Source organism: Callospermophilus lateralis, chromosome 13 (genome assembly GCF_048772815.1).
Source record: "Callospermophilus lateralis isolate mCalLat2 chromosome 13, mCalLat2.hap1, whole genome shotgun sequence".
Taxonomy (NCBI): Eukaryota; Metazoa; Chordata; class Mammalia; order Rodentia; family Sciuridae; genus Callospermophilus; species Callospermophilus lateralis.
Genome location: NC_135317.1, coordinates 76,235,855 through 76,262,734, shown reverse-complemented (window position 1 = coordinate 76,262,734; position 26,880 = coordinate 76,235,855). Strand labels below are relative to the sequence as shown.

Here is a 26,880-nt window from a genome sequence, read left to right as displayed (position 1 = left end):
TATTCTGGTTGCAGGGTCTCACTCTTAACCTCTCACTGGGACTGCCCCGCCCCATCTAGCTTTAACTTCCTTATGACTTAAAATGTCCATACTAAAGATGGAAGACCACTAAGTCACTTCCATTCCCTTGTTCTCTACAAAGTCTTCTCACAGGCCTGTTGCATTTTGCAACACTTCCATCTTTCTCTCCAGTGGCCTCTTCTGCTCCTTTTGTTATAATGCCAAGACCAGGTCTGATCAGCAGTTTGTGATTCCAATTCCTATGGGAAGGAGAGATTGCCCCCTTGTAATACCCTAACAAACTCACAGTGTCTTCTCCCTCAGTCCTCCGGAAGGCATCCAGAAGCTAATGGTAGCTTTGAAAATTTCTAAATAGGATAAGCTTGGGGCAGAATGAAACTGGATGACTTGTCTTGAAATGGCATTTATATAGCAGGCACAGAATTCTCACTTAGAATTTGATTCTACTGGGAGGTAGGAGAGAGGGTCATGGGAAGGGGGAATTGTTGATCACTACCAGGGTCCAGTGAGGACCCTATGATGAAAGGGCCCTCTGGGGGCAGCCTTCTTCATACTTGTCTTGACACTTGTCAGGCAATACATGGTTCAATGAGCTTTTATCCTGAGGTCCTCTGGCTCCATGGCTTTCCTTTAGGGATGGCTGCTGTCTACCAGTGCTTCCATGGACTACATGGATAGTGAAGCATCATAAAATTCCATAGTCCCATGGATCCTAGACCCCCTAACCAGTGTGACAGAGTCACAAGACTCACCTAATATGGTTGGAAACTTTTCTGTCTTTTGTTTTGCTGGAAGAGGGTATCCCCTCCCATTTTCCCCTTGCTGTAACCCCTCCCCTGCTATCTCCCTCCCAGAGGTCAACTTCTTTCCTGCTGCCCAGAGCTGAGGTGATATCCCCTTCCGGCTTCACTCAGTGGTAGGAGGATGTAGTGATGGGGGTGGGATGGGGAAGTGTAGCCATCTGTACTCAGCCAGTTGCTGTCTCTATCCCCTTGATTTCTCTATAATTGAGTTCCCTTTTCTCAAAGTCCCCTCATTACCTACCCTGGGATTCTTTGAGGCAGGATGGTTCTGGTGGTTGAAATTGCTGAGTATAGCTGAGAAGCCTTAGCAGCAAGCAAGATAGTCCAGTGAGTTAGAAGTGGGGATAGAGAAGTGATCTTCGAGAGGAATGTGCCACAGCTGTGTTATCATGTGGGATGGATTCATGCTCAGCCACCTATTAGGTATGTGACCTTGGACAAGCTTTTTTATGTCTCTGAGCTACATCTATAAAATGAAAATATAACTTACTTTCTCAGAGATGCTGAGAGGATTAGTGATAATACAACATTTGAAAAATTCTCAGTATACAGTAAGACAGCTATGATTTCACCAGAGAGTAAGAGCCACAAATAGGGATTAAGCATCCAGAAGGGGCAGCTCAGGCTCTCTCTGGGCCTCATACTGAATTATGGACCTCATGGTGTATGTGGGCATGCCTAACTGGACAGGGTTAAAGATGAACCATCTTAGTTAACTGGGGCAACACCCCTACAGTGGGTCACAAGCCAAAGATAAGTAAGCTTTATCTTGTGAGAGCCAAGTTACGAGAAGACATATCTTACAAACCAGATTATCTAGTTTCAAATCACCCTCTGTGTTTGTTGCCATTTGATTATTCCCTGGCCCAGGATTTCCTAAACTAAACTGATAATAAAAATCACCCATGGGCACTTCTGGAAATTTTGTTTCCAAAAATCTGGTGCTGGGCCAGAAAATTTACCCTTTTAAAAGTGCCCCAGGTGACTTCCATGATCAGAATTGTTTCAGGAAGCAATGCCTCAACCTGGAAGTTCTCGATCCTGTCATATTAGAAACTCCTAGGGAACTTTAATAAATATATATCTTTGTCATATGAGGAGATGCTGATCTTTGCCTGGGTAGGCTCAGGAACTCTTCAAGGGCATAGAGGTACTTTGATTGAATCTAACTGTGTGGGTTTATATGCTCTGAGTAATCATTCTAAGAAGTAATGTGTTGCAATAGTACAAGTGGAAAGTGGAGTCAGTGAATTGAAGAAAGGGTTGATTTAAAAGTTATTTAAATTAGTCATTAGGAAAATGACTAATTTAAATAACTAGCAAACCCAGTAAGGTGGTGCACTCCTGATTTCCCAGCAATTTGAGAGGCTGAGGCAGGAGGGTCACAAGTTCAAGGCCAAGATCTTGCCTCAAAATAAACAATAAAAAGGTCTGGGGATGTAGCTCATGGATAGAGTGCTGCTAGGTTCAATCCTCAGTATGGGGGTGGGGGTGGGGGTGGGGGTGGGGGTGTGAAATTAAGCATAGAATTACCATATCACTGAGCAATTCCACTCCTTAGCACCTGCCTAGAAGAATTGAAAAGAGAAAAAAAAATCATATTGGTTAGAGGAAACAGAGTAAAGTATCAGGCAGGTAAGAGAGAATGTGGCATTTTCATGGGATGCAGGTTATTCACATTGTCTGGGTGCACATAGAGAAGTCTAAGATGAGATGGAGTCTTTGATGATAAGATCAGTTATACAGCTTAAGACTTTTTAAAAAATGTTTATTCTTAAGCTTTAGGTGGACACAATATCTTTATTTTACATTTATGTGGTGCTGAGGATCGAACACAGTGCCTCATGCATGCTAGGCAAGCACTCTACCATTAGCCACAACCCCAGTCCTTTAAGACTTATTTAATATGAACTTTATTTTGTTGTGCTGGGGATTGAATCCAGGGCTTTGTGCATGTTAGGCAAGTGCTCCATCATTGAACTACATCCCCACAAATTTCTTGATTTATGTATTGGTTGTGTTTTCATAGCTAAATGATGAGTCCTTGAGCACAGGGATTTATGCTTTTAAATTTAAATTAGTTTTTTAAAAATTGCTTTATATTAAAAATTTCCACAATGTTGTTGTCAACATTCATGTGCAAACTTTTGAGTAATTTTTGTTTTCATTTCTTATTCTTTTGTCTTTCTGTCTCTCTTTTTTAGGTCCTAGGGATTAAACCCAGGGGTACTTTACCACTGAGCTTCATCTCTAACCCTTAAAATTTTTTTTTTAAAAATTTTTGAGACAGGATCTCCCTAAGATGCTTAGGACTTTTCAAAGTCACTGAGTCTGGTCTTAAACTTGCAATCCTCCTGTCTTCAGCCTCCCAACTCACTGGGAGGTGTACTACCATATTTGATTACTTTTTTGATATGGTCAACCTGCCATTTTAATTTGGATTTCCCCAATAATCTAATCTAAATAAACTTTTAATTTACATTTCTTCAATTCACAGCCTGTATTTTCCATGCATAGCCATACTAAGTTTTGAAGTCTTAGAAAATCATGACCTCCTTACCACAGAGGCCTTCATGATTTCCCAGACCAGGCTCAGTCTATATGAGGTGTATAGAATAAAACCTTATTGTTGGGCCTCCCAGCTACTTGGGAGGCTGAGGCAAGAGGATTTTGAATTCAAAGCCAGCCTCAGCAAAAGCAAGGTGCTAAGCAACTCAGTGAGACCCTGTCTCAAAATAAAATACAAAATAGGGTTGGGGATGTGGCTCAGTGGGCAAGTGCCCCTCAGTTATTCAATCACAGGTACCAAAGGAAAAAAAAAAAAAAAAGATAGAGTCTCCCTAAGTTGCCCAGGCTGGCTTTAAATTTGTGATCCTCCTGCCTCAGCCTCCTGAGTCTCTGGGATTACAGAGTGAGCCACTGCACCTGGCTCTTCATTCCAGTTTAGTATGTGTGCTGCCAAAGTGAGAATGTCTTAGGTCTTCAGAAAACAAGATAACCATGTCTGAATGCTCCAAAGATTTGTGGGTTATATTACTGTGAACTAAGGAGACAAACGGCTTTTGAGCTCAGGGAAGAATTGAGCTGTTAAGTGCTGAGCTAAGAGAAAAGAAAATTAACTTGTCAAATCCTTCCTTTCAGATGGTATAGATTCTTGCATGACCTGTTATTTACCATTAGTGCTGAGGGTCCATTTTCTTGCTTCACTGTGAGTTCCAATTTCTGGGTCTAGAGATAAACATGAATTACTATGGTGTTCACAACACTGCATGATGGTTGAGGGACATTTCGTAGTATTAAATAATTTATATTCTTTTCTTTTCTTTCTTTCTTTTTTCTTTTGGTACTGGGTATTGAACCCAGAGGCACTTTACTACATCCCTAGTCCTTTATTTATTTTTATTTAGAGATAGGTTCTTCCTAAGTTGTTTAGGGCCTTGCTAAGTTGCTGAAGCTGGTCTCAAACTCCTGATCCTCCTGTCTCTGTCTCCTGAGTCACTGGGATTACAGGTGTGCACCACTGCATCCAGCTTCTTATTCTTCTTTTGCTTTAAATTGTCAAAAATATTTAATGAGCCAGGCCCACTGGCCCAGTGGCTTAAAAGGTTAAGGCAGGAGGATCGCAAGTTCAAAAGCAGCCTCAGCAACTTAGTGAAGCACTAACCAACTCAGTGAGACTCTCTCTTTAAATAAAATATAAAAAGGGCTGGGATATGGCTGAGTGGTTAAGCACCTCTGGGTTTAATCCCCAGTACCAAAACAAAACACCCCCATACCCCCACCATCAAATTTAATGAAATGTTTAGCTCTTGGATAAGAACTTTTGTCTCTTCTGAAAGAAAAAATACCAATGGCCATGTTTTTAACAACCTAGGTACATAATCAAGGAACTCTAGTCCGTCTTTACTCTCTCCTTTTCCCATTCTCTCTGCTTATGAGTATTTTGATTTATTTCCCACCTTGGGTAGTGAGATGTAAGAGAGTTGAACCAAGTCCTTTGGTGGGTGTAGGGGATGTGTAAGGAAAGCTGCTGGAGCTTTTCTCTGTCATATAAAGACCAGGTTTCTTTTCTTTCTTTCTTTCTTTCTTTTTTTTTTTTTTTGTAAAAGCTAGGTCTGCTAGCAAGTTTGTTGCACCAAAATTACTATCTCTGTTTTCTGTGGTGAAAACTTGTGAAAACCTCTGTCGCGTCTAAGAAAATGGGAAAAAAAAAAAAAAAAGTAACTGCCTGCCTTGTAACCACTCACTGTTATATAAATCCCCCCCCCCACAACCACACCCCCGCCCCCGCCTGGCACCCCCACTGGGTATTAAGTTCAAAGAATTTCCAGACTCTGAGGTCCAGAGATTTTTAGTCATTAGCCCCTCCGGACTGTGGCAACTAAAATAAAACTGCTTCCTGAAAATTCCTTGGGTGTCCAGCCTCACCTGTCCTACATCACCATCCTGCCCTGAGACCTTGAGGCTCAGGCCAGCATTTTGAGCCATTCTCTTCAGAAGCACCCAGGGGCCACTGGAATATGTGCTTGGATTCAGAGCAGTTTCCTTTCAAGGGCCTTCCTTCCCACTAGAGGGGTTGGCAAACTATCCTTTATAAAGTTGGAAGAAGTGGTGAGGCTGGATAGCAAGAGTTCTCTCTTCATTCTTCTTCCAGGTACTCTGTGGATCATTAGAGACATGGCTTCCCCAAACTCAAAGAAGGGAAAAAAGCTGAGCCTAGAAGCCGGAGGGGGGGGTGATAAGAAATGCAGATAAAGAACATGTGTGAATGAGAGGTTAGTCAGGAAAACCTGGAGCTAGAGCTAAGAACTAAATGCACCAAAACAGGCTTTTTCCTTGACTGTCCCCTGAATCACAATGAAGGAGCCAAGTGCCACAGTTTCTTGGGGTAGGTAACATGGTGAAATCAAAGAATCACTGAATTTGGGGGGTCTTGACCTGCATTTTAATTCTGGAGCTGCCCCTTAAGAACCATGTCATCTTGGGCAAATGACTCCTCACAACTATTAGCACAGATTTTGGATTCAGAAAGATTCTGGTCCTAATACCTGCATGACCTTGGAGCACCTTGAAGTTACTTAACTGTGGAGTCTTAGTAAAAAGGGCAATAACATCTCAGAGTTGTATTATTTTCTGTTTCCAAGAACAAAATACCACAGACTGGATGAGTTCTAAAGAAAGGAGGTTTATTTTGACTCAAGGTTCTGGAGTTCAAGAGTGAGTGGGACAAGGGAGGGTATGAGTTGGCTTTCTGCTGAGGACATTCTTGTTGGCAGAGTACAGAGATGGAGCCCACAAAGGCATTTTTCCATACCTTCTGGTCTCTTTCTTTTTAAAGGAGGTGCCATGTGATATTTCGATACATATGTACACGTGTAATGTTTAAATCAGGATAAACATATTGATCTCCTCAAATCCCAAAAAGCCACCAGTAAAACAGTCATGGGACTCCACTCTGATGACTTTCATTCTAATCACCTTCTAAGGTCCCCACCTTTAAAGACCAGAGTCTGATTAATTTTCCACTCTCTTAATACCATTCGCATGTGACTTTGGGGATTAAATTTCCAACACATGAAGAATGAGGAGACACTCAAGCCACAGCAGTGGTTGTGAGGATTAAACAAAAGAAGCCATGGTAAGTAGATTCCCTTGGTGACTTGGGATCTTGGGGGAACAGTGAGCTTGGAGCCAGGCCATGTTGGTTTGAGCTGATTGCCCCCAGCTCGATGTGTAACCACTCTGAAGATCAATTTGTCCCCTGTGAGAGGGGTAGCATTACCTTCTTCCTGGGGTTCTTGTGGGGCTCTGCAGAGATAATTGAGGTCCATGGAACTACTTTGTATAGCTCTGCACAAATGTGAAGGATTATTTTTGTTCTTCAGTTTGCCCTCTAACAAAGGCTGAATAAGTACTGAATTGGCCAAAAAAAGGGAGGCTAGGGAAGGAATGTGAATCTTAGCAGGAGCAGCAAAAAAGCCAGAATAATCCCCACTTGTGTTTCTAACACTAACAATTAAGACCAAGCTCCAAGGGGCAGCTTACATCCACGGAAGGGAGGTAAGGAGTTGGGGGTGGGGGGCACTCAGCAGGGTTAGGAGGAGAGGGCAAAGGAACCCATTGCAATCAAACCCCAGGAAAAGCAAGGAAGGTCTTTGCCTGGTGAGGAAAAAAGAGAGGGAGTCTCTCAAGTCCCAGTTCTCTGTGTCTCCCTCTGTGACCCTGATTCCCTTGTGATCCACAAAGCACAGCTCCTGGACTTGAGCCAAGAAATGCTCTTTCCAATGCCCCCCACCTGGCAGCTACTGAGCAGATTCAAATTTGCTCAGGAATGGAGTCCAGGGGAAAAAAAAAAATACAGGAGCTTTGCTGTCACCTAATGGAGGCTATCTTGTGCCTCTTTGTACCCCACTGGCCCAGGGCAGAGCCCCTCAAACCAGTCTCCCCCTCCTCCTCCTTCCTCATGCCCTCCACTTCCCCTTGATCAGTCTGAACCAGACCAGACCAGGGCCAAGGTCTGCTGGTGCTAAGATCCACTGAGAGGCTGGGTCATGAGTGCCCTTCCCTGGGAAGCTGAGCCCATAAATGTGCCAGGGAAATGTTTCTACAGATTAGTGCCTCCTGGAGTGGGACAGCAGCAGCAGGTGGCAAGAACAGGGCAGGGGAGGGAGCAAAGCCCAGAGAACCCTTGGGAGGAACTCAAGGACAGAAGTTTCTTCTCCAGGCTCAGCCTTCAGAGACAGGAGGTGTGGGGTCCCCCAGAGACCTCACCTCAGGTTCACCCCTCAGTGTTCAGTTGGTGCTGCACAGATCATTTTATTTGATCATTGGTGGCAATTATGGTAGGATCAGTTTGACTAAGTCCTGTTCCAGATGTAGAATAAATAGGAGAGTAGAGGGAGAGATGCAGAGGCAAAAGAGGAGAGACAAAGAGGCAGCTTGTGAGTTCGAGAAGAGAGGGAATGACAGGGGAAAGGAGGTTCTGGCAAGAAGAGATACATCATGAGCCTTGGAGAAGGCAGTCCAGCCTCCTCCAAAGTGCTCTAGATTTTCACTTCTATCAGGTAAAACCAGGTGGAGATTTTTCAAACTGGTATTTGTTAAGTCAGGTCTGGAGGTAGAGCAGTCAAATAACCAGCAGAAATCAGAGGGGTCCCGTCCCTTCCAAGATAGGAGGGACAAGAAGGCAGTAAATGCCAGTCAGCTTATGAATGCAAATGTTGGGAGGAAAAGAGAAGCCAGATTTCTGCTGACCTTCCCTTACTCCTGGCCCTGTCTTCAGTGAGTTGTGGTGAGGAGTGGGTGAGATGAGCCATGTATTACAATGTGGTTTGGACTACAACTCTCATTAACATTGGCTTTGTCTAGGCCCTTAGTTTTGTGTGGGCCCCATGTAAGGCACCCCTACCCCTGCTGACTCCTCGACTTCACAGTTCATGCAGGTGAGGAACGGGCTTCCTGTCAGTGTCAGAATTCTGGATCAACTCAAAGATGAATTTCACCTGAGTCTGGTAGCCTTGGACAGAGATTTTCTCATTGATTCCATGGATGCTGAGGGAAAGACAGATGCATCGTGGGAGAAGGGAAGAGCCCAGTACCGTAGTACAGGTGGCATTACATAGCACTGTCCCCACCTGTCTCCCCTTCCCCTGATACTGCTGGCCTTTGACCCTTGGGGATGGAGAAGCCATTTGTGAGGTTTCATTTGACCAGTTGGTCATCTCTCAAGGGGGCAGAGATAATGAACCTCTGCTCTGAGGTCTATTCAGTAACTTCCCTTTCAGGGGAACTGCCTTTCTAGTTCTTTTTCTCTTAGAACAGAGTCCCCAGCTAGACTTTTCTCCAAGCCTACCCCCCACCCCCATCCTTCAGCTTACTAAGGACAAGGAAGTGTATGGAGGGCAACACCCAGGGCACCTGTTGGGTTCTCTGCTTCACCTATGAACCTTGCTCTCAGATTGCATGCCCACCCAACCTGCCTCCCACCAATACAACCCAACAAATGACAAAGTACACTTGTAACCTCAAAGATGGCCGAAAAGAGAGTAGCTCTCACTCAGCCCTCCCTGCTTGGTTTCAAAAACAAAAACATAAAAGCTACTCTTAAGTTCATACTTAAATACTTTCACTCCATTTCTAGGTGATGTATGGTGGGGAAATCTGATCTAGATGTGATAAGTAGCAGAACTCAGTGGAAATTATCCTCCCATACCCCAAGGTTCAGAATTTGCTAAAGAACCCACAAAATAGCAGATCACACATGCCTACAGTTGACCTCATGTGTGTTTGCTTTCTCAGAGAAATACTATGGAAATTCAAGATAGGAACACTAGTTTTTGTAGGTAGAGAAAATGAGGTCCAGGAGATTAGCATACTCTCAAAGGGAGGAAGAGCACCCAAAGATCCCAATTCCACCAGGTTCTTGCCAATCACCTGATTATCTCCATTTTATTTAAAAAAATTTTTTTTGTAGTTGTAGATGGACAGAATGCCTTTATTTTATTTGTTAATTTTTATGTGGTGCTGAGGATCAAACCCAGTGCGTCACACATGCTAGGCAAGCGCTCTGCCACTGAGCTACAGCCTCAGCCCTCCATTCTTTTTATTTTATTTTGTGGCACTAGGGATTGAACCCTGGGCATTTTATCACTGAGCTTAACTTTTAAGATGGGGTCTTGCTAAGTTGCTGAGGCTGGTCTTGAACTTGTGACCCTCTTGTCTCAGCCTCCTGAATCACTGGGATTACAGGCATGTGCCACTTTGTTTGTCTCTCCATCCTTTGAAAAGAGGGGCAATTCCTACAAATTCTGGGCTGTGGCAAGATGAACAATAAGGACAGTTGGCTTCTAAGATGTCTCCATTTTAATTTGATACACCCTGGCTTCCTCCATTCTGTGGTCTGTCTACTTGGGAAGGTACAGGTCACATGTGTCTTTTGTGTCCCCACTGTGGCTCAAACCTGTTCCACTCACCTTCTGAAGTCCTGAGGCTGAAGGTAGACAGGGTTGAACAGATAGATGCCAGTGGTGAGGTTGGTGTAGTGTCGGCTGTCTGTGTTGCCAATACAGGTACCTAGAAAGGGGAGAAGAAGAGGGCTTTCCATGAGAAACCAAGCCAGAAAGTGGCAGCAGGTGGGCTGGCTAGAAAATTAGGACCCCTTGGTCACTATAGAACAATGGCTAGGCTCACTTATGAGCTATGCCTATGTTTGTCTTGTCCTACAAGCTGCCCTTTTTCAAAACATCAGGAAGCATCATTTCAGCCAGGAACTTGGAATCCTGAAGGCATTGGTGAGATACCCTTAGAATGATCTGAAGCTAAATGCCCTCTTTCCTTGATGACCAGGGAGGCTAATATCTTTACCTCATACCCACAGCCATGGTCATTTGCTATTTTAGAAACCATAAATGTAGCTAGGCATGGTGGCACACACCTGTAATTCTAGCAACTTGGGAGGCTGAGGCAGAGAATTGCTAGTTCAAGGGCAACCTCAGCAATTTAGTGAGTCCTTAATAACTTAGAGTTACCCTGTCTCAAAATTAAAAAATAAAAAGGGCTGGGGATGTGGCTCACTGGTGAAGCACCCCTGGATTCAGTTCCCAGTACAAAAAAGAAACCATAAAACTTCTTTATCACCTGATCTATATTCTGTATCCTAGGTCAGAAATTAACACCCTTTGGGGAATTGTACTGCTATGAAATCCAGTCCTCTCTAAGTGGAACATGATTTCCTGTCATTCTCATCCTCTGGGTGATGATTCTGCTTTAGAGTCAAACCTCAGGTTTGGAAAGTTCCAGAATGTTCTCTTCTCAGTCTCCTACTTTCCTGAGGGCAGAGGAGTAGGTCACTCATCAAGGACTGGGATTTATCCCTGAAAGGCACCTTCTTTGGGAAAAGACACCCTGGAGCATCAATTCAAGTGCAGTGGGGTGATTTGAAATGGTAATTTGTATTTTGTTCCAATTTCTTCTTCTGGTTTCAAATGTAGCTTCATGTGTGGGAGTTTCTGCCAGATGATTTCTGCCCATCCTTTTTCTTATAACAGCTTCACCACTGTGATGAGATGACTGTAAATGTCCCAAAAGGTAAAAAGTAGGATTAGGGAGCCTTTGAAGGTCAAGAGGGGACAGACCATGTGAGGCTGTGAGGGCCAGGGCTCCTAGATGTTAGGAGAAATCTATAATTAAACCCAGATGGAGGGAAAGTGGACAGAGGCCTTTACACTAGAACATCTCTTCCTACACTGTAGACAAGAGATTCTTACACTGGTCAGTCGCCACTCAATCCCCTGGGAGTATTTGTCAAAAAGGCAGGTTCCAGAGTCCTATCCAGATCTGGCTAACTGGAATCTCCAAGATGGTCTGCATTTTAAAGATGTTCTCTAGGTGATCCTCTTCCACTCTCATTTTGGAGAACCACTGTCATAGATAGATTTGGATGATATGCTAGAAGCCTGGGGGCTGGGGATGGTCCAAGAGGTTTCTCTGGGCTGATGACTGAACCCTGCTGCTGAGTTGTTATCCAAAAGTGAATTGGAATCAGAATCTGGGGGAATCTTGCTCCTCTGTGGCTTCTCCAGAGGGGGAGAATTTTCAGCCAATCCTCCTTTCTCTGTCAGAGGGGCACAGGTCTTTGCTAGACTAGGTTAAGTAAGGACCCAGGCTTGACTGATTTAGTTTATTGTTTCTGCTCCTTTCCTGTTTGCTTTCTCACTTCCACCCCAAAGGGAAAATACAGTTCCAGTCCCATCAGGAGGGGAAGCAGCCAGCTGTTTCCAGGATGAACAGCTGGGGTGGGGGTGGGGCAGTGGTCATTGGATAGGAAACAGTTCCAGCCCCCGCCTCTCTCCAACCACAGCTGATGAAGTCATTACCTGGAGTAACAGTATTGACTTCTGGGAAGACAGACTGTATGGTCTGTTGGAGCATCTGGTAGCCCAAGGCCTGGTCATCAATGGGGCTGATGGGTAGGGGGTCAAAGGCTCTCAACACGTGGAACTGGACTCGGTCATCAGCCACAATGTTCTTGATGAGTTCCAGGACCTCCATGGTGGGAACAAAGAGGGTTAGGTTTCTTACTGAGCTGCAAATACCATATGAATTTAAACGGTCCTGATTTCTCTCCAGCAGAGCCCTGGGGTTTACAGAAAAGACACTTTGTTTTTTGTTATTGGTACTGGGGATTTAACCCAGGAGTGCTCTACCACTGAGCTACATCCCCAGCTCTTTTTATTTTGAATATGTCTCCATAAGTTGCCTAGGCCGGCTTTGAACTTGTGGTCATCCTGTCTCAGCCTCCTGAGTCACTGGGACCTCAATTTTAACTGACTGGCTGTAGGTGATGTAAGAACTGGCCCTTTCTGGAAAGCAATCTATAGCATGGTATATTTTGGCTAAATATTTGGGAGGCTTGTCTTATAGCTGTGAGTCAGGTGAGGAAATTTTTTGAATTTCCCCTTAGGTCATGAGCCACAGACTGGGTGAAAGTGTAAAAGAGTCTTTAGAATAGGAATCTCAACAGCAAAGAGGATGATCCTGCTTCAACTAGAGTCCCAGGTGACAAAAGGCCATACATTTTTCCTTCCCCTCTCTGGGCATCCCTGCTTCCTGTTTGTAACCAACTGCATTGCAGCCAGGAAGATGAGCTCAACACAGACAAAAGCTAAGAGTTGGGATGCTTGTATTCAAGTCTTCTCTCTTTGCCTCCTTTCCTCAGGAAGGAACCTGAAGAAACTCCTGAAAATTCAGCCTGAAATGACTAGAAGCAATCAGCAAAATCCCTGATCCCAGGAAGGATACAGACCAGACCCGGATTCTCCCAGTGGGCCTCAGTTCTACTTGTTGAGGGCCATTCAGAATAAATCTCCTTTCTACATGGTAACCTGTTAAACTTCTGAAGACTCTTGCTCCTTACAGAGAAGTGTTGGAGCTGATCAACATCTGGAACATGGGAGACATCATTGGAAGATGGAAAAGGAGGACTCTTAGGGCTGCCTGGTTCCCACCAGGTCTACCCAAAGATCTGTGCATGCAGCCTTAGGCCATGTTCCTGACCCATAAAGCTGGGGCACTAGGGTCATGGCAGTGACCATGATGAGTGGGCTCTGTGAGCTTTGATGGATGGAAGTTTTCCATTCCTTGGTGGGCAGGTGGGCAGGTGGGCAGGGTGGGCCTGGGGATCCCAGGGGTTTCATCAGATAGGCTGGGAAGGAAGGCCTCTGTGGTGGGGAAGAGAGGAGGGAAGAGTGCCATGACCTAGGGAGATGAAAGCCTGCTGGGTGGAAAACAGCCCTTGCAAAGGGCATGGAGTTGGAATGAGGCTGGAAAAAAACTGGTGGAAAGAAGCTCAATGAGGGGAATGTAGTGATTTCCTGGCCCTATGAGACCCTAGGGAATGGACAATGGTTGGCACCTGATGAAAAGCGGCATAGTCACCCCTCACCCAGTGCTAGAGGACTCGGGGCAGGCCACTGACCCACTCCCCAATCTACAAAGAGGAGTGTGCTTCCCTCCCTGTGTGAGGACGGATGAAATCCCCAAGGGGAATAATTTAGGAGAAAGGATCACAGAATGTGATAATTGTTGGTTGCCTTTTAGATTAATTTGTTGTTGTTTTGCAGTGCTGGGGATCAAACCCAGGGCCTTACGCATGTTAGGCAAGTGTCTACCACTGAGTTACACCCCCAGCCCATTTTTGAGGGGTCAGAATAACCTTTGAATTCTTTTTGGTCCAACCAGAAAGCTGGCATTTCTTACAGATATCAAACATTTTGTGTAACTCCTATTCACCCTGAAGCTTTCATCTCAGATGTCACTCTCTCAGGGAAGACTTGTTTGACCCCACAGAAGGTCTGGTTCCTGGAATATTTTCCAATAGCACCAGTTTTTTTTGTCCTGATACTCATCATTGCCTAGGAGGTTCCAATTATGTTAATAACACTCCAGTTTGTACCTCTGGTTCATGTCTCTCTCCAGACCTGCAGTATTTATAATTGCCTGTTACTATGTTATACACATCTTAAGCTTCAAAGCTGTTGTATTTCTCATTGAACTTGCTCTTCTTCCTGAGTTTACAATCTTGATCAAAGGAATGAGTGCCTGGTCAACTACCCAGGTTAAAGACTTTGCGTTTCAGTACACAGTCATATATAAAACCCTATCCCGTTGGACCTTTCTCTCTTGAAGTGAATGCTCCTTCTTTTACCCTGTGACCTTGGCCTCGGTTTTGAACATGCATTGCCTGAGACATTGCAGAAGCTTCTTTCTCTACTTCAGCATGTCCTCTGCATTGCCACCAACATTATCTCCCTCACAGCAAATCTATTCTGGTGCTTTCTGAAGATTTCTGAAAGTTCCCTCCTGTCCACAGATCAGAGTTCAAGTCCTCAGCATGGCACACAAGTCTCCATCTCCAAGCTACAAATCCATCTTCTACCAATCTTTTATCTTCTACTACTCTCCCCCAGTTTATCTTATTTAGTAATAACGAATATCTTACTTCTAGAAAAGTCCTGGTGATCCTTTAAGGCCCCTACTCAAATTTCTAGAGGTCAGAAAAGATTTTTGTTGACCCTCCACAGTAGCATCAGTCTCCCTTGCAATGGTCCTATGGTAATTTGTTCATCCCTAATTGTTATAATCATAGTGTTGAGCTGTGGTTAGAACATTCTGGAACTGAACTGCTAGATGTGCACTTGTTGACTATACTGCTTAGCTGCTGCATTGCTCTGTGTCTCAGTTCTCACCAGGCCAATGAGGATATTGCAGTTGCCACTTCACAGGGTGGCCATGAGGACCTGATGAGTGTGCACATGCATGTATAGCTCAGGAGGGTACCTGACGCAGAGCAAGCCCACTATATATATTTGCTACAATGCTCTAATTTATTTGTACTTGTCTCCTACCCCCAGACTCCAAGTTCCCCAAACCAGAGATCTCCTATCCTAGCCAAGTAGCAATAGGATGCCTTTAGAACTTGTAGATTGAACAAAGGAGAGACTGGCTCTGCCCTATGTTGTAGCTTAACCCACGTCCTGAGGGCCCCACCTCCTTGATGACGAACGTATTGTCTAGTATTGTCTAGAACATATGACACGTACCTCCACAACGGTCTGTGCAGGGTGAATCCGGATGTTGACTGTGGCTTTGGCCACTGGGGGGATGACATTCACCTAAGGAGAAAACCACAAACCCTGGCCTGAGCCAACCTCAAGTTTTCCACAACTCATCTCCGCCCAGGAAGTACCAATTACCACCCGCAGGGGCAGAGGAAGCGGATTTGATATAAAGATCCTGGGTTTAATTTTCTTAGTCTGCCTTTGTCTTCTCTGGGTCCTTGACATGGGGTTATATTCAGGCCAGATCTTTATGCTTCTTGATCCTGGAGGGAGTCACAGCTGCCCAGAAAGGATTGTTTTCTCTGTGATGACCCTGAGTTGTACCATTGGGAACCTCTGTGAGCACTTTCTCAGGGCAACCTGGACATTTCTGATAATGTTAGTGCTTCCTAATGGGCCTCGGTTATAGTGTGTTTGAACCCTATGGGGATTATGATGGGGATGGGATTTTCTTGTGTCCATTTGTGAAATATGACTCTATTCTTTGTTCAAAGAGGAAGAACCCAGGACTAATGGAAGAAGGCATATTTTGGAGGGATTATTTTTCCTGGAAGGCTGAATGAGAACAGATTCTCTGACTGTATACCATTTTTTGAACAAGTATGTAAAAAAACACATGGCTAGGGACAGATTAGGGTGTTACAAATTGGCCTTGTGAGCCAGGCAGGTTGGCGCAGACCTATAATCCCAACAACTCAAGAGGCTGAGGCAAGAGGATTGTGAGTTTAAGGACAGCCTGGGCAACTTAGTGAGACTCTGTCTCAAAATAAAAAATAAAAGGACTGGGGATGTAGCTCAGTGGTAGAGCACCCCTGAGTTCAATCCTCAGTACTTAAAAAAAAAATATTAGCCACCCATCACAAATTGGCTGTGTGATTTTTAATAACTATAACCTCTTTGTGCCTGTTTTCTTAACTGGAGAGTGGGACAGTAATACTCCTAAGGCTCTCAGAAGGATCAAATGGAGTAATGTGAAAGCAGTGGGGGACGAAAACACCATTCAAATGTAAGGATACAGTACTGTTATTCAGGTGAACACTATAGGCAGCTGGTACAGATGGCTTGAGTCAGGTGACTCACTGAACTCACCAGTCAGCTATGCCAGGACTTAATTCTGAAACACCATTCACTTATATTCAATTTGAGCTCCAGATTACAAGAACTTCTGGAGGTCACATTGTATTCTTGGGGAATGGTGTCCCCAGAAGTTGTGATGGTGGCACTGATAGTTATAGGAGTAGTCTAACTTCCTTCAAGATTTCAGAATGGGAGCCAGGCGTAGTGGTGCATGCCAGTAATCCCAGAAATTTGGGAGGCTGAGGCAGGACAATTATAAGTTCAAAGCCAGCCTCATCCACTTAGCAAGGCCCTCAGCAACTCAGCAATACCCTGTCTCAAGAGAAAAAAATAAAAAGGATGTAGCTCAGTGGTTAAGTGCCCCCGGGTTCATTCCCCAGTATAAAAAAGAAAGAAAAAAAAGATTTCAGAAAGGTCTATTTGTGTGGCTAGGCTTGGTTCTTTTAACAGAGATGACTCTTTTTTAAAAAAAAATAAATATATTTTTTTAGATGTAGATGGAAACAATATCTTTATTTTATTTATTTATTTTGATGCTGAGGATTGAACCCAGTGCCTCATACATGTGAGGCAAGTGCTCTACTACTGAGCTACCCTAGTCCAAGAAGATGCCTCTTAATGGACATCTGAATGGAAATAAACCAATTAGCTGAAAAATAATTTTGGAATAAAAATTTATCAAAGCATTGAATCAACTAAAACTTATTTTTAGAAAAGTAAGCTTCATATAGAAATTACAAATCAGGCATGGTGACTCCTACCTATAATCTCAGTAACTTGGGAGGCTGAGACAAGAGGATTGCAAGTTCAAGGCCAGTCTTGGCAATTAGGTAAGACCCTGTCTTAAAAATATAAAAATAAAAAACCCCAAACAAAAAACACCAAACCCAAGAACCAAAAAGCAAAATACCAAAACCAAAACAAACAAAGGGCTAGGGATATAGCTGTGACAGGGCACCCCTGAGTTCAATCCCTGGAATACTGCCTCCCCCCCGCAAAAAAAAGAAAGAAATTATGTTTGCTAAGGTTGGCCAATATTTCATAGATTTTTGAGAAATGATAATATACCACGTTTTAAGTGTTGTATATCTATCACGCACATGATAGATTTTATAAATGGCGGCGAGTTTCTCTTTCAACTAAGAGTAACACCGAGAGAGTACATTGATTACTCATTATTAAGTGGTAAATCTTTCAAAATATAGGGAAAATTTAAAAAAGATCTTTGATGGTGAAATGCTTAGAAAACTCTAGTTGACATGTACAAAGTGCTAAGTAAATATAAAGCCTGTTAAATTACAGCTTAAGCAAAGGTCAAAGGAACCAACTCCCAAACAACCCTTCTTCACACTAGTGTAATTTTTTTTTTTTATTTTTGGCATGGGGTAGACCCAAGAGGCAGCATTCCCACTAAAATATGCACATACACACACACACACACACACACACACACACACACACACCCGCATTTTTGTGGTAAACCCAGAGGCATTCTACAACTGAGCTACATCTTCAGCCTATTTTAGTTTTTGTTTTTAGATGGGTCTTTCTAAGTTGCTGAGGCTGGCCTTGAGCTTGTGATCCTCCTGCCTCAGCCTCCTGAGTTGCTGGGATTGGGGGCATGTGCCACTGCATCCTATTATACATATAGAATTTGGCCAACAATTTCAGAGAGTTTCTAGGCCTTGACCAGACTCCTTTCTCTTGAGGCTTACCCAACAGATGTCACAGGACAGTTCATTAGTGGCCCTTCCTATTCAAACTGTAGTCAGAGAAGGAAGGGAAAGTCTTTAGACAAAGCTGCAGGATGGAGGCGTGAACGGGCAATAAGGAGATGGTAAATGGGAAAGCCAGGCAATGTTACCTTGACCCCTGCATTATACATGGTAAGCGCTGTGGTGGTCCTGATCAGTGCATTGGTCACATCATTTCTCTCCAATATCCTAAAACAAAAAGATTTAAAGTCAGACATTGGGAAGAACTATCCAATGGGGAAAGAAACTTCATTCACTTTTCCTGACCTCAAAAATCTTTCAGGCTGAGAGAGACAACCCGTATTGGATTAGATGTAGTGTCTGTGGCTGAGTTCATTAGTCAGGTTCAAGTGAATCAAGGGGAGGGGTAGGTTTGGGTGGGAGGTGCAGAGAAGGTAAGAATGCTTACCTGCTTACAAGGGGCCCAAACAACCACAGGTTGCTCAAGACTATATTGGTAGGAAAGGAAAACTGAAAGGGAAAGAATGAGGTTAGCAGGATCAGAGGGCTCAGCACTGTAGGGTCATTGTTCCTGCAGCCTGGATCTTCCTACTTCTGATCTGCCTCAGGGCCCTCAGCGATCAGAAGAGCAGCCAGTTCATTCTGCTAGAGACCCAGGCAGTTTCTACCTGGCTAGGCTTAGCTGATTGGCCAGAATGATTGCTCACCACCTACTAGGTTGAGTGGGAACCAAGTCCAAAAGGGGACTTGGGTGCATTAGTTCTCAGATATGCCCTAGCAGCCCCAGGAAATAAGTCAGATCCCTCATTTTGGCTCAGCCACTGGTTGTGGTTAGATGAGAATGGGCAGAGCACTGGTTAGCACTGGGGCCCTTTTATCACTCCAACTGTGACTTCTCTGCCACCATTTTGGTCCTTTCCAGCACTGGGGAGGAGTGGTACTCTTTCCCACACCTCGCTTGCCAGTTGCTGCAACGTCGTCTTCAACAGTCCACTTTTAAACATGTTTGGCATTGGCGTCTGCTCCAGTCTGGAAGAGAAACAGAGTTCTCAAGACTTAGCAAAGATCAAAGAGGAGGGAGACAGGCACAAGTTTTACCCAGTCTGGTCAGGAGGTCTGTTATCCATGCCCACCCTCATCACTTCCATCACCCAACCATTCTGAAGAAGTCAAGTACTCACATAACTACCTCCACTCCACCAGCAGGAGCTTTTCCTGTCCACCAAGTCCAAGTTAGAGTCCCTTCTTACCCACCTTGTCCTGTGCCCGTCTCTGACATCCTGTCTCATAGCACCTACCACACTGCGGCAGAATTGTCAATCTCCTCTCCCAATTATGAGTTCCTTGAGGATGCGGACTGTTTTATTCCTTACTGTACACCTCTTCCCTGGCACAAAGCCTTGACCATGACAGCTATTCGTTTTGTATTTGAATGCAGGTAGTTCTCTTTCCCACTTTGCTAAGAAAACCCAGCCATATAGGTGAGTGTTGTTATAGACCCTGCTGTTCTCATCCACAGCCCGCCACCCTTTATTTACCTTTGTCCTCTTGCCAGGGCAGACAGAGAATTTAGCCAGCTCTACTAATCATTGATGATCTGTGATTTCAGACTGCTTAGCTGGACTCTGGACTACTGAGCTGCCGGCCTAGCTTTTATCTGCTGGTCCCTGCTTGCCATAGGGCTGCACTGATGGATCCTCTTCTGAACCCAACCCTTGCCTGGGCGCGGATAGTTCTGTCCCTCCTGTGGCCTACACCCTGGTTTCCTAGCCCAGCTACAGGGAAGGAACTTTAGGCTCCTCAAAGCCAAAGTGGAAAAATGCCAGGTCTTTATTTCCAAGTCTCACATGGGTCCAGGTCCTGGAGGGGCTTACCTGCTGAGAGCGGCTGAGAGGATGCCAATGCTTGTCTCCTTTGGCGGTGCTGAAGAGTGGCCTGGAGTCATGTTCACTTGCAGCATGAGGTCAATTGCACCCTTCTCTGAGATGGAAATCCTGTGGAAGGGGATCAGAGATGGTCCTTCTGATTTCTTTTCATCATGAATGAATCCACAGGCCCACAGGCCCATCTGTATGGTCTGGTGGGCTAGGAGGAAGCTTCATACTGCTTTAAGAAATCTATGCTAGAGGCACAAAGGAAGGGCAAGGGATACAGCTCAGTTGGTAGAGTGCTTGCCTTGAAAGCACAAGGCCCTGGGTTTAATCCCCAGCACCACAAAACAAACAAACAAACAAAACCCAGCCACCCACACACAAGAGGAGCAGAGGAAGGGGAAACCCAGGACAGGTTGGAGATTAGGGTGGTAAGGCAACAGGAGTTCCAGCATGGCTTATACATACCAGACTGGGGTCACCTCAAATAAGGTGCAAACTTCTTCCAAGGTGGGGGATGGGGTACCTTACTCACATGGCAAAGGGCTTTTGGAGATTGGGAATGAAACCATCCAAGATGAAACCACACTCGTCCACAATGAAGGCTAGCTGGACACCCCTGGCCTGTAGCAGTGCTGACATCTTTTGAGCCCCATTTGTTCCTGACACCTGCAGACATTGAACTCAGAGTCACAGTCTTTTTGGACCAGAAACAGACCTCCACAGATACAGGAGATGATTCTGTTTTACAGAATCCTGGAATGTAAGAGCTGGAGGTACTCGGTGCCCCTCATTTTCACAAATGAAGAAACTGGGACCTAGAGAGTGCAGTGATTTGTCCACAAACTGAGTGGTATTACTGGAAATAAAATGCAGTCATTGATTTCCCTGTTCAGTTCTTTTTCTATTACACAAATGTTTCACAGGGTGCAGCTGATGGTCTACCTGCCTGCCTCAAATATTACCACAGAGCTTGCTAAATATTCTATGGCATAAGGACCCAGGAACCTGAGTTTTGGTCATGGTCCTTAGATAGTTGTGGCACATAGATACACAGAGAAGTTGGCAGGCCTCTATGCCATATCACAAAGACCCTGGAAAAACACAATGGACTCAGGTGAAGTACCTGCCTCCCCCAACAGGGGCCCTAGAGATAGATTTAGGGTGAGTTGCCTCTACCTCCTCATCATGGCCCAGAGTAATGAAGAAAGATCTTCGAGGCTTGTAGTTCCTGGTCAGTAGAAGTTCCAAGGCCTGAAGGATTGCCTAGGGTTCAGAAGTACCATGGAAGAGGAGAAAAATTTATTATCTAAGCAGAGACAGCTTCTTGCATCAGTGCTGGTGGAACTAGCATCTTATAGACTCTCTTTAAAGAACAAATTTGCAGGTTCCAGGGGACTAGTTATGGGGAAGCAGACCTCTGCATAAAACCTTCACTACCTGGAGAAAAGCACCAATTACCAGGACCCTGAAAGGGTCCTTCCTGGCGGATTATCTGCTCTAATTCCTATACACTTGAGAAGTCAAGGTCTACAGAAAGGAAGTAAGAGCCAGGCATCGTGGCACACGCCTGCGATCCCAGTGATTTGGGAAGCTGAGTCAGGAGGATCACAAGCCTGAGACCAGCCTTTGCAACTTATAGAGACCCTGTCTCAGAATAAAAAATAAAAAGGGCTGGAATGTAGGTCAGTGGTAGAGCATCCCTGGGTTTAGATCCCTAGTACCAATAATAATAATAATAAATAAATAAATAAATAAATAAATAAATAAATAAAAATTTTAAAAAAGGAAGTGACAACTGATGGCTGGAGCCCAGTTCTCCTGGAATCAGGAGTTTTTCTACCATCACCTTCTTCCTCCCAGAAGTCAGCCAAACACTGCATTCCCAGATTGATCTTTAGGGACCCCAAGGCAGATAAAATAGCATTTCAGACCATCACAGAGTTCTTGTTGTCCAGTGTCCCCCGACCATGGATGAAGCCATCACGCTCAAGCCCTGAGAAGGGCGGCACCTCCCAGCCCTCTTCATGGGCAGGCACCACGTCAAAGTGAGCCATCAGCATGTAGGGCTGCAGACTGGGCTCTGAGCCTTGGATAGTAAACAGGTGGCTGTAGTTTCCCACAACTTCATGCCGGATAAAGCTGGTGTTGAACACTGTAGGAAAGACTAGAGACCAAGGGATATAAAACAGGAGAGAAAGTCAGGTTTAACAGTTTCTTTTGGTCTTTCTATCATTTTGTGCTCTCTCTCTGTCTCTTTTTAAAAATGTACATCCTCCTTTAAGAAACCTCTGGGACAAAGCTAGTCTGAATTTTGATCTGCCTGTTCAATCTCTGAATCTCCTCTTCCACATATTTTAGTGTACTGTTATCATGTAATAACATGCAAAGATTCCACCATTAAAACGGTAAATATCTCCAGATCTGGCTCAGTCTGACCTTTAACATGCTACCACATATAGAAATCTCTGAAGTTGAGGATTTTGTTAAAATTTGAACATAGTAGTTCCCAGTATACAAATTACTCAGAGCCAAACATGAGCCCTACATTAAAACATATTTGGAGTTACTTTTAAGAAAACAGCATTCCTACAGTTTGTGTTATATGGAGATAAAGATTGCTGTGTTTGGCACAAGGTCACACTTCTGTGTGCAGGTGTAGATGTCCCCAGGGTTAATTATTCAGATTACTGGGAGATCTTAACATAGGTGGCTTTAGAGAAAGTGTTTTCTCATGTGAGAAAGAGCTTTTCTCTCCTGTGGGCTTTGTTGGAAGAATCCACATATTCCTCTTCAGATACCTGGAAACAAAATGGAAGAAGAATGTGATTTTAGTGTGTCAAATAGATAAAATAGTTTACTGTAATTGTATATTTATTTCCCTATTTTTAAAATATTTTTTTAGTTATACATGGGCACAATATCTTTATTTTGTTTATTTATTTTTATGTGGTGCTGAGGATCGAACCCAGGGTCTCACACGTGTGAGGCAGGCGCTCTACCACTGAGCCACAACCCCAGCCCCTTATTTCCCTATTTTTATCAGCTGTTTGGTAAAGACTTCCAGCCTGGTCCTCCAGTTTGATGACTAAACCATTTGTCCCAGAGTGCTGGAGAAGCAGCTACCTCCTGCTCCTAGGCCACTTTAGAGGGACTGCTTTATAAAGGACTTAGGAGAGGGTCCTCCCAATTCTCCATAAGATTTTCACAGGCCAACAGGGGAATTTTAAGACTCCTTTCCGCCTCAGAGCCATCCTTCCTAGCTCTGTGCTCGATGGATGATGGGGATGAAGGGAGGAGGACTGAAGTGACAGCTTAAAGTTGTTGACTGTCTAGAGGCTTAGAAATGTGTTAGTAATGAGTCTGAGTAGGCCTCAACAGGTGGAGTACATGTATGGGTTCAGGTGTGTGAGGGCAGGTGGGGATGGGAGATACACAGGGCACAGTTTTGGACATTTGCACAGGTGGGAGGAATCGTTAGTTCTATGTTTTGATTATATAATATTTATTGAATGACACATATTTAAGGCAAACATTGAGAGAGTTCAAACTCCAATCCGACAATTACATGGCTTAGTTCTTCAAAGGGAAAACCTATAGTGCCTACTCTGCCTCCACTGTAGCTCTTGGATTCTCCCTTTTATACCTTCCCTCGATGTGAAAACTCAAAAATACCTTTAGAAATTAGACTTTTTTCTCTGATCAGTGACAAAATATGCTTCTTTATCACTCTACCACTCCTCACCCACAGTGTACAGCTGACCTTTATGAATGTATTCTCCAAACTCAGCCAGGGCTGTGAAGTTGGACTCTTCATGGCTGAAAGACACTGTTGGAATCTGGATGGCACCTGTCAAGAGTTAAACAGACAAAGAGGAAATATTACAGAGATATGGGTTGGGCATTTTTGATTAAAAAAAATTGAAAGCCCAAGCACTCTGAAAACCAAAAAAATTTAAGTGTCAATAGTATACTCAAAGTGTTTTGGATTTTGGAGCATTTCATATTTTGGATTTTCAGATTAGGGATGCTCAAGTGGTAAATTCAATGCAAATATTCCAAAATCTGAAACACTTTTCTGGTCCTCTTTGGATAAAGGTTAGTCAAAATATAACAATCATTGTTTTTTCCCAAGTCCTCTGTGGGTAAGTTGTTTTGATTTTATTTTTATTTCTAACAGTACCAGGAATGCTTTACCACTAAGACAAATCCCAGTTCTTATTTTAAGACAGAGGCTTACTAACTAAGGCCTCAAATCTGCAACCTTTCTGCCTCATTCTCCTGAGTTGCTGGGAATACAGGCATGTGCCACCTCATCTGGTTTAAAAAGTTCTTTTGCATTCATTATCTTATTGCAGAGGGCAAAACAATTTTGGAGGCCATCATTATTTTCCCTAATTAAAAGATGAGGAAACAAGTTTAGCAAGGTTAAGTGAGCTGCCAGATGCCAGAGATTGCCCAGGAACAAAGAGCAGAACCAGAATTTAAAAGAAGGTCTTCTGAGTTTTTTAAAACTAATTCTTTAAGGAAAATAAAGGCAGTAGATTTTTTGATCCTGAGTAGAAAGTGACTACAAATTGCTTCCTAAGACCTCACTCTGCCTATTAAATCATCACTCCCTCTGATAAATCTAGGTTTTATCAGTCTCAAGTCTTTGCCCACTGTCCTGGGACCCTAAATCAATGAGGCTTATATGCTCATCTGCGTAGAGAGCAGATTGTTCCTCATGGACTGGCTCATCCAGAGTTTCACTGACCTTTCAACCAAGCCAACATTGGGGCACAAGATGCCTGGGGAAATAAGGATTAAGATGCTCCTAAACAGGTTCATCAGTCCTTAGTTTCATCCTCCCTGTGCAGGTTTCAGTTCCTGACTTGTCATGAAGCTCATCCCTTTAAATCTTAAAGTCTTTAAAGACTGAAAGGATTCTATTGTCAAATGTAAACACCACTGGGGGGGGGCACAATGGGTCATGAGGACATTTGATTAGAAAGGCACCTGAGAACACTGCTCAGACACATTCACTTGGAGCAGCTTGGTCTCCAGGGGATGCCTCTGAGTGACAAATGGACTTCTCTGTTCAATTTTGCTAAGGATCATCCCTATAACATCATAGCCTGCCACATAGATGGGAAATTCAAGGTTCAAAAATATTAAAACTGTCTACCCAAGAGCAGACGGAAACTCAGAACTCAGGTGTTTTGCACCCTGCTGAGAGTTCTAAGCCACATTGCTATGAGGTCACTTCTCTAGGTTTGTTTGTTTATCATCTATCTATCTATTTATTTTCTTCCGGGTGTGTGCTACTGGGAATTGAACCCAGTAGTGCTCAGCCTCTGAGCCACATTCTCAGACATTTTTAAAAATTTTATTTTGTGACAGGGTCTCACTAAATTGCTCAGGCAGGCCTGGAACTTGTGATTTTCCTGCTCCAGTCTCCTGAGTAGCTGGATTACAGGTGTGTACTACCTGTCAGGTACTACCTTAGGTTCTTATGTAAACATTTGCTTTCTCCAGTGCAGAGAGACTCTTGAGCAACTGCCTGCTGACTTTCAAAGGACTATTTATACTACGCTTAGGGAAAGCCCTCTCTACCTCCCAGGCCTATCACTCCAGCATGTGCACAATCCATCTCCAAACATAGGGGTTAGCATTTGTTCCCTGCATCTGCCTGCACATGTTTATGTAGGCAGTTTCTTTTAATCCACTACTTAATGAAAGGGAAAAGACTGGAGTGAAGCCCCGTGGGAGGAAGGATCTCATTATCCCACAGGATCTAGTACTCAACAGAAAGTTTCCTCTTTTCACCTGGAAAACAGAGATTTAAATGAATGAGTTGTCAGCATTGTTAGTTCTTCCATTAGGAAAGGGAATTGGGAACATCCCATACCTCAGGAACATTCTATAATCCCGAGAGCAATCTGGAACCCAGTGAATACTCCTGGATATTAGATGTTGACACCCAGTGACCATTCCTTGTTGTGGGACCATGGAGAAGGTCACTTGATCTATGCCTCAATTCCTCTTCTCTGGAGACAGTACAGAGATCATTTAGTCTTATTTTAAGATACCACAAGGATTTAACAAATGTGAAAATTTCCAAAGGCTGAAAGTGCTGTTCAAACAAAAGCTGTCGGAACACTGGAGACTGTGTAGGGTGGGAGGCGGACATGACAAGAGGAGCGAAGGTGGAGCCTCCAGGCGAGACAGGGAACACCAAAGTCACAGAAACCAGGTCAAGGGGGAGAGGGGCGAACCCCAGGTAAGGGCATGGTGTGCTGGGACCCGGCTGGGTATGGGGAGGAGCTCCGACTTGAGCAGCGGCCCTTCTGCCGAGGGAAACGGGAGTCACGGGTTGACCGGAGAACCGGGGGACTCAAGTTGGTGAAGGGGACCCAGGTTCACCTTTCAGCGCCTCTTTCATAGCGACGAGCTCCTCTTCGCTGAACTCAGAAGGTATTCGCGACGCCCTCTGAAACTCCCTGCCCTTCAGGCCATTGGATCTGGAGACAATGGCAAAAACTAGCAGCAACACAGCCGCCAGGGCCACCACGCAAACATTACACCGAGCCATGCTTCTCTGGAGTCTCTGCTACCTGTCGCCCGCCGCCGAAGTTTGGACCTAAACGCCCAGATCTCCTGCCTGGTTCTGTCAGTGCTCCAATTCTCGCTATCTGAATTAGCTCCACCCCATTACCAGATATGGCCAATCACCGCTTGTTTGGGCTGTGGAACAACCAATCGACGCAAAGACTCCGCCCCAGTCCCCGCAAGGCCTTTTGGGGGTTGTGGTTTCTCGTCCAGTAGCAGGTTACTGAAGGGCTGAGGTGAGATAGGGCTCCAGATGAGGGTAAAGGTCTTGTCGGCGCTTGGCTTTTCTGCTTTGAGACACTAGTAAATGCCTTGCCGTGTGACGGCGAATCCAAATTTTTTTTTTATTTTTATTTTTGGTGGGGGGAGGGTACTGGGGATTGAATTCTGAGGGACTCAAGTACTAAACCACATTCCCAGCCCTACAAAATGTATTTTATTTAGGTCTCACTGTGTTGCTTAGCGCCTCGCCATTGCTGAGGCTAACTTTAAACTCGCGATCCTTCTGTCTCAGCCTCCTGGGCCGCTGGGATTACAGGCCTGTGCCCCTGCGCCCGGCTGCAAATCCAAATTAAAGCGAGGAGAAAGCAAAGTAAGATGAACAAATCTTACCAGACCGTACTATGGTGTTTGGCTTCTCCTGAAGTTTACCACAACTCATTCCCTAGGTTCTGTGGGGGAGCTT

At 44.4% G+C, this 26,880-nt stretch overlaps 1 protein-coding gene across 5 annotated transcripts in view; it reads right to left on the bottom strand.

Moving 5' to 3' along the window:
• Pm20d1 (peptidase M20 domain containing 1) overlaps window positions 1–26,263 on the bottom strand; it is a 29,232-nt gene extending 2,969 nt beyond the window's left edge. The window contains exons 1-13 of one of the 5 annotated variants that reach the window (XM_076832080.1): window positions 26,010–26,263; window positions 23,368–23,454; window positions 21,539–21,771; window positions 20,784–20,870; window positions 20,140–20,273; window positions 19,608–19,727; window positions 18,687–18,762; window positions 18,182–18,243; window positions 17,883–17,961; window positions 14,924–14,995; window positions 11,699–11,867; window positions 9,797–9,896; window positions 3,999–4,052 (exon numbers count right to left, since the gene is read on the bottom strand). In XM_076832080.1, coding sequence (XP_076688195.1) covers window positions 4,028–4,052; window positions 9,797–9,896; window positions 11,699–11,867; window positions 14,924–14,995; window positions 17,883–17,961; window positions 18,182–18,243; window positions 18,687–18,762; window positions 19,608–19,727; window positions 20,140–20,273; window positions 20,784–20,870; window positions 21,539–21,771; window positions 23,368–23,454; window positions 26,010–26,178 — 1,413 coding nt within the window. In that variant the 5' untranslated portion in view covers window positions 26,179–26,263 and the 3' untranslated portion in view covers window positions 3,999–4,027. Of the gene's footprint in view, window positions 1–3,953; window positions 4,053–5,993; window positions 8,376–9,796; window positions 9,897–11,698; window positions 11,868–14,923; window positions 14,996–17,882; window positions 17,962–18,181; window positions 18,244–18,686; window positions 18,763–19,607; window positions 19,728–20,139; window positions 20,274–20,783; window positions 20,871–21,538; window positions 21,772–23,367; window positions 23,455–26,009 lie in introns of those variants that run through there. The other 4 variants (XM_076832079.1, XM_076832082.1, XM_076832083.1 and 1 more) reach the window with 4 other exon arrangements.
• Window positions 26,264–26,880: the final 617 nt, after the last annotated feature.